The sequence below is a fragment of the Microplitis mediator genome, chromosome 3 (genome assembly GCF_029852145.1).
Source record: "Microplitis mediator isolate UGA2020A chromosome 3, iyMicMedi2.1, whole genome shotgun sequence".
Taxonomy (NCBI): Eukaryota; Metazoa; Arthropoda; class Insecta; order Hymenoptera; family Braconidae; genus Microplitis; species Microplitis mediator.
Window position 1 is genome coordinate 16,032,736 of NC_079971.1, and position 7,985 is coordinate 16,040,720.

At 29.7% G+C, this 7,985-nt stretch overlaps 1 protein-coding gene across 1 annotated transcript; it reads left to right on the plus strand.

Moving 5' to 3' along the window:
* The first annotated feature begins 2,180 nt into the window (after nt 1-2,180).
* On the plus strand, nt 2,181-3,413 carry LOC130665935 (uncharacterized). The gene has a single exon (XM_057466563.1). It carries the CDS (start codon nt 2,181-2,183, stop codon nt 3,411-3,413), a length of 1,233 nt encoding a protein of 410 aa, XP_057322546.1.
* The last annotated feature ends 4,572 nt before the right edge of the window (nt 3,414-7,985 follow it).

A 7,985-nucleotide genomic window follows, 5' to 3' on the forward strand; every position in this document is an offset into this window, starting at 1 on the left:
TTGTTAATAGTATCATTAATAAACTACCGATTGAATTACATGTGCCGGGTTATCAATATTGTGGCCCAGGTACAAAGTTAACAAAAAGATTAGCTCGTGGTGATCCGGGTATCAATCCTCTAGATAAAGCGTGCAAAGAACACGATATTGCATACACACAAAATCCTAATAATATCGTTGCACGTCACGAGGCTGATAGAGAACTTGCAGAAAAGGCCTCGAAACGTGTTCACGCAGAAGACGCGAGTATTGGTGAAAAAACAGTTGCTTGGGGTGTTAATAAAACTATGAGAATAAAAAGGAGTTTGGGTATGGGTCTGAAAGAGTCAGTGTCAAAGAAAAAAAAACGAAGTCCAAACAAAACAACTAAAAAGAGTGAGAAAAAAAAGACATCCATAGCGGTTGGGAGGGTAAAAAAAAAAATAAAAAGCTCCGTGTTTCCATAAAAAATATAGTCAAATTCGCTAAAAAATCTATGACTGGCTTAGAGCCAGTTAAATCAGCATTGAAAAGTGCTCGTGAGGCAGTAAAACAAGCTGGCGGTAAAAAAAATATTAAATTACCTCGTGTTTTACCATCACCAACAAAAGTTGGTGGTATACTACCATTTTTGATACCATTATTTGCTGGCTTAAGTGCTACTGGTGCTCTGGCTGGTGGTGCTGCAAGTATAGCTCGGGTTATACGTGAAGCTAACTCAGCTAAACGAAAATTTGATGAAAGTAAGCGTCACAACGAAACAATGGAAGCAATAGCACTTGGCAAAGGTTTATATCTGACACCATACAAAAAAGGTATGGGTTTATATCTGAGTCCTTACCCAAAAAACGAATAATGCTACCACATCGAGCACTCACTAACTTTGATTTGCTGAAGTATGCTAAAGATTTGGAAATTCCACACTTTCGAGGTGTTTTCATGAGAAATGATTTACCAAAATCAGGACCAAGAATCAATGAATCCGCAATTATAAACCTTGATGATAAAAATGGATCTGGTTCACACTGGGTTGCATACAAGAAAAATGGTAATAATGTGGTATACTTTGATAGTTTTGGTAATTTACAACCACCAGAAGATCTCATGGAATATCTTGATGTTGGTAGCATAAAATATAATTATAAGCGATATCAGGATTTTAATACAGTAATATGCGGTCATTTGTGTCTCAAATTTCTCAGTGACCAGCTATAAATTGATGTGAATTAATCAACTAGACATCAGTCATGGCCGATTCGTTCACATTAACACTGTCAGGAAATTCCTCTGTATTAGAGGCTGATTATTTTCCACCCATTGAACTATCACCATTGAAAAAATATGCTTTGGGTCTTGTGGAACTCTTAACGTTTAATTCAATACCTAATATTGATGTTGGTGCTAACAAGTTTTATATAGCTAGTGGTGCAGACAAAAATCGTGTTTCAGAAATAGATCGTTATTTGACAGATGCTCAAAGAGAAAAGGTATTGGCTGATACTGTAATAACAATACCAACGGGCAGTTATGAGTTAAAAGATATTGAAAAGTATTTATTAAAAGAGCTACCGGAAAATTTGGAATTCAGCCTCAAAGCAAACAATAATGAATTGCATAGTGAAATTAAGTGCAGTAAGCCTATAAATTTTGAGCCTAAAGATTCAATTGCATCGTTATTAGGATTTACGAATCGATCTCTAGCACCAAATATCTTGCACAAGTCTGATTTACCAGTAACGATTCTCAAAATTAATGCGTTGAGACTTGAGTGTAATATTACTAGTGGTGCATACATAAATAATCACAAAGCGCACACAATCCATGAGTTTTTCCCGTCTGTTGCACCTGGATATAAGATCATTGAAATCCCATCGCACATCATTTACCTTCCAGTCGCCGTCGATACAATACGTAATCTTAGAGTGTCCATAGTAGATCAGGATGGGAAATCTGTGAATTTTCGCGGTGAAACAATAACTATACGATTACACATAAAGTCTATAAAATAATGGGAATTGTTTTTAATACGAAAACTGGTGGAGGGTATAAAATTGAGTCAAGATGCCTCAAACCGATCAGTCATCGTGCACATGCCAAAGTGTTAACACATCAGAACGCTCAATTTCTCAAAAGTCTCGGATTAAAGTTACGTGGAAAATTGGGAAAATAAAGAAAATTAATTTTTGCTGCATTATATTACCATGGCGGAAATCTTAGACATTCAGAAACCAATTGTGTATGATGAATCGATCGCACACTATGAACTTCATGCACATCAACCATACGCATCATCAACATTAAATAATAACGATGAAATCCGTATCGGTGTGCAAAATCAAGGCTTATGTTTATTACTAAACAAAAGTACACTACACATAACTGGAAAATTTACAAAATCAGATGGGACTGCAGTTAATGGAACAATGGAGTTGGTGAATATGGCTGTTTGTCATATGATTGAAGAATTATCCCTACTACTAAATGGTGTTGTGATTGATCAATGTAAAAATGTAGCTATTACATGTCTGATGAAGAGTTACACATCTCTAAGTCCAGGACAGCGAAATCTTATGGAAAATGCTGGGTGGTTGATGGGTGATGCTAATAAATTAACTAATGATGATGGATACTTTGATGTATCCATACCATTAAGTGTCATGCTTGGGTTTGCTGAAGATTACAATCGCATTGTCATGAATGCAACATATGAGTTAGTTATCAGAAGATCAAATACTGATCTTAACGCTTACATACATAAACCAGCAACAGTTACTGATGTTGCTGCAAACGTTAAGATTACTCTAAATAAAGTTGAGTGGCTCATACCACACATCACTATATCTGATAAGCAGAAAATTCAAGCATTAAATTATATATCAAGTGATCCAGCTATTTCAATGAGTTTTCGTTCATGGGAGTTGTATGAATATCCATTACTTCCAGCAACTACAAAACACATTTGGCAAATTAAAACATCAACACAGCTGGAGAAACCACGTTATGTGATTCTGGGATTTCAAACTGCGAGGAAAAACGCAGTTAAAAAAGATGCCAGTCAATTTGATCATTGTAATCTTAGAGATGTAAAACTTTTCCTCAATTCTCAAAGTTATCCTTATGGTAATTTGAATCTTGATATCGATCGCAATCAGTATGCATCATTATATGATATGTACACTAATTTTCAAACATCATACTATGGTAAAGAACCAGAACCATTGTTGACAAAGGCAGCATTTTTAAAAGAAGCCCCACTTTATGTAATTGATTGTTCTAAACAAAATGAAGCTATAAAATCTGGGCCAGTGGATGTTAGAGTAGAATTTGAATCTAAAGTTCCATTTTCACCTCAAACATCAGCATACTGTCTAATTTTACACGATCGTATAATTGAATATAATCCTATAAGTAATAATGTTAGGAAATTAATGTAAGCAATATTTTGTACTCTATAAGATAAAGGTTTTGAATAAATAATAATAATGAAAAATAAAAATTTTATTCAAGTGTTTTTTTATTTTATTATTTTTACGTTACAGTTTAACCTATAATTTAATATTATAATTTTTATTTATATAATTATATTTGTTAACTAATACAGGTTCTAGAATAATATTTAGTTTATCAATTCTGCGTCTAAAACGCTCACGATCTGCAGCTGCTTGCATCCATTTACCTTTCCTAGCATATTGATATGCGAAATTCCATACTCGCATATGATGAATAATGGGTGTTGGATTGAATCGAACTTTTTTCTTAACAATTATATCATGTGAATCTGTTTTATTCTGTAAAAGTTATTAATTTATAGCACAACGAATTTCTAAGGAAATATATTATTTTCTTAAAAAGACGTTAGAACTATATGTACAATAATTTATTTTCCGTTCATTACATGCATAACAGTTTTTCTTGTATGGATAAATGTCACCTACACCATCGTGTTCATGACACACTTGATAGTCCATGATTTTTTGTCTATTTTTTAGGTGCACTGGTAACTTATCCCAAGCTTGACTGATTTCAGCTCGCGCGAATAGCATAATGAATGTTTCATCGAGACAAGCAATATCACAATCTTGCATTTTACTTAAATCACTCAATTGATAGTAAAGTTGTACAGACTTGTCATATGATGAGCCTTCACCCCAGTGCGCGATAAACCATTGCTTGATTTGTTTAGCATTTTCAAATGCACAAGAATAAACACCTTTACTTCTCAAATGATCTATCCTATTTGGGCATATTGGTCTTGAATATTCATCTAAATCCTCATTGAAAAATCGCATTTTCTCCAAATCAATTACTGGTACCGCATAGTTAATTAGTTTTTCAAGAAGGTTTTTCTTTCGTGCTCCTTGCACATAAAAATATGAAGCTTTTTTTGTAAAAGTGTAAACATTACTTGACAATGTATCGTATGAGTATTCACCAGCATCCCATAAAATTCCATGACCACATCCTCTTTGATCCACGTTTTCATGTAATATAGTAGTATTACTGTGCTCTATCGGTGACTCATAAATAGAATAAAAACGAGATTCATACATCTTTTCAGAAAGCGTAATATCAGTAATGTAGACTTCTTTGAATACAAATGATCCGTCGGGGATTTCGAAACCCACAAAATCGATTATAAACTCCATTTCCACAATTGCAATTAATTAATTTGAATGTCCTGCGGCATAAAGAGTTAACTTAAAAGGGTTTGAACAATTTAGAAACTATTTAAAAGTTTTAAAAGAGATTTAAACAGGGATTAAATGATTTTATTGGAAGAAGTATGTAAGACTTGTGAGGAAAAATATAAATAACTTTCCTATGAGGAAGACTGACTGACTTTGTATCTAAGTTTCACATGAAAATTGAAACTATAACTGATTGATGGTTGAATAAAATGTCAGCTTTTTATATTACCCTCCCACCTTAACTACTAACCACCCCACTTTGACTACTACTCACCCCCCACCTTTACCTAAATTATAGTTTTGAACGGGTTAAATTAAAAGGGTTGAACGATTGACAAACTATTTAAAACTATTAAAAAATATTTGTAAATTAAAAAAAAAAATTTTAAACTTTTAAAAAAATTTAAATTAAAAAAAAATTTTAATTTAAAAAAAAATTTTTAATTTTAAAAAAAAATTTTTAATTTAAAAAAAAAAAATTTAATTAAAAAAAAAAAATTATTAATTAAAAAAAAAAAATTTTAATTAAAAAAAAAAAAATTTTTAATTTTTAAAAAATATTTTAAACTTTTTAAACTTTTAAAAAATATTGAAAACTTCTTAAAATCATTTAAAACTTATTCAGAATGAGAACGGCCTCTGAAAATCTGCAGAAATCTGTTTTATCGGGGGGGTGAAGCCCCCCAGTTTAACTACTACGAGTTTATATCAGTCGTGTCTGATCAGATCAAAATATACTATAAAATTAAATATTCTACATTTTTATGACATTTCATAGAATTTTACAACATGTTACCTCACATTAGATGTATTCGTAGGATCTAATTTTGTAAATATATATAAAAGGGTATAAAATTTTGTTTAATCATGACTCCTCTTATTCAGGTCTTACTTTATGGAATTATATGAAATATTCCTATAAAGTTTTATAAAATTGTATAAAATTCAATAAGATTTGATAAAATTGCATAAAATTGGATATAATAACGTAAAAATATTTGTTCCCGGAATGAGAAAGTTGCAACTCAAATCTGTTATTTTAGTAACTAAAAAAAATTGTTTACTCTATCAATTGTACTGGAAAAGTTGCAACTCAAATCTGTTATGTTGTCTAAGGATTATAGTAACTAAAAAAAATTGTTTATATATTATCAGATATTAAAATACTTTCAAACTGACTTGCCTTCATCGATCTTTATCTAGAATATTATATTCTTTAACAAATCTGTAAAAAACGTAACGTTGTACAGTTAAGGAAAAATAAATATTAATTAATATTCTTTAACTGTTATAATAATTATTTCTATTCATTTCGATAAGAAGGATGCTATTTCATTGAGCAGTTGTGATTTTTTTTTCGAATCTGAAGTTACTTTAAACAAATGTTTATTTTTTTTCTGATCATCAAATACTTTTATGGTAATTTGAAATCAACAATTTTGGCTTGAAATTTTCTATTCTCCATTTATTTCACAGAATAATTGCAAAGTATTTTGTGTACATATTGAACAGAATAGGAAATATCAACGGGATATGGAAATTTTTTCTTGTAATTAAAGACGGAAATACTTCATTTCAAGTGGACGATTAATATTAGTACGTAATTAGTAGTAATAGTACGTGGAATAAACTTCTAATCATTTGAGAAAGGTTATTACTTTTTCAATGCAAAGAAATGTCTTATTATTCAGGAAAACTTAATAGCTAGCTGAAAAAAAATTCTTATTTTTCTGAAAACTTAATAATTAGCCGAAAATAAATTCTAATTTTTTTAGAAAAATTAGTAATTAGATGAAAATCAATTCTGATTTTTTTAGAAAAGTTAGTAATTAGATAAAAATAAATTCTAATTTTTTTAAAAGAATTAGTAATTAGATGAAAATAAATTCTATTTTTTTTAGAAAAATTAGTAATCAGATGAAAATAAATTCTAATTTTTTAAGAAAAATTAGTAATTAGCTGAAAATTTTTTCTAATTTTTTTAGAGAAAAATTAATAATTAGTGAACAAATTTTTCTAATTAAAAAAATAATTAATAATGCTTCGCAGGTATTGTTAATTGTTTGGGTATTAAACAACTAGCCAGTACATTTTTCTAATGTTTGTTAGAAATTCAAAACTTTTTTTTTTAATTTCTAAGCTTCGAATGAGTTCGTAGAATCATAATTTGAAAGATAGTTTTTTTTTGTAATTAGTAATCGATCTTCAATAAGTAATAAATTTTTTTTTCAATCTACAATATATCTATGCATAAATTTCAATTAAATTCATTTTTTTTTTGTGTGGAATTATTATCAATTTATTGAAAAATTAGTAATAATTACATCATTAATTTTTTTTTTTGCCGAACACTGTTTATCATTCATAAATTAAAATTATTATTTAAATCCATAAAATAATATTTTTGTAATATATTTTAAGCTCTCAAATTAAAATTAACTATTTAGAGTAATATTTTCATAATTCACAAATTAAAATTAATTACTTAGATTTACATTTATTTGATTGTTGAAAATAGTGTTATTTCATAGTTCACAAATTAAAATTATTGTTTAGATCCGTAATGTTTCGTAACGTAATTTAAATTCACAAATTCATTATTTATTATTTAAATTGTATATTTGAATGATTATTGTTTCCCAATTCACAACTTAAAAGTTATTATTTCGATTCACATAATATTTTGTAATTTTAAGTTCACAAACTAAAATTAAGAATGTAAATTCATATTCTCATTTTAAAATATATGAATGTTTCGATTATTAATTTTTATTAAATAAAGATACGAAATATATTATTTATTGTTATTTATTTATTGCTCATAACAAGATACAATTTTCATAGCATATGTACAGAGTTTAAGTGGCACACAGTTACAATAAAAACTAGCTGGATGGTTACGCCGAGTCCAGCTCAAGTCTCAACTTGAAATAGCCCTTGCGAAATGCGAATATTTTTTTTAACAGATCAAGATTGCTAGTATCCAGGACCTTTAAAGATGCGTAGTGATTATCCTCAGTAGAATGCCAACCGGGTAAAAACATTTCTCTCAGATCTGTGTATCTCGGATAGAATAATAGAAAATGGACTAAGGTTTCATTCTCGTTCAGAGGGCAGTATTTACATGTGTTTATAGGGTAGAGCTTGTAGGCGATTCTCAGGCATTTCCAGGATCTTGATGACCCATTTCATGGCCGCTTTCAAGGCCGGTACTGAGATGTGGTCAATGTTGAGCTCGAGTCTGATGATATAACCAGTAGTGCAGCGAGGTAGAATGAGTAGACGTTTGAAAAAGAAAAGGTTGGCAGATTCCAGCTT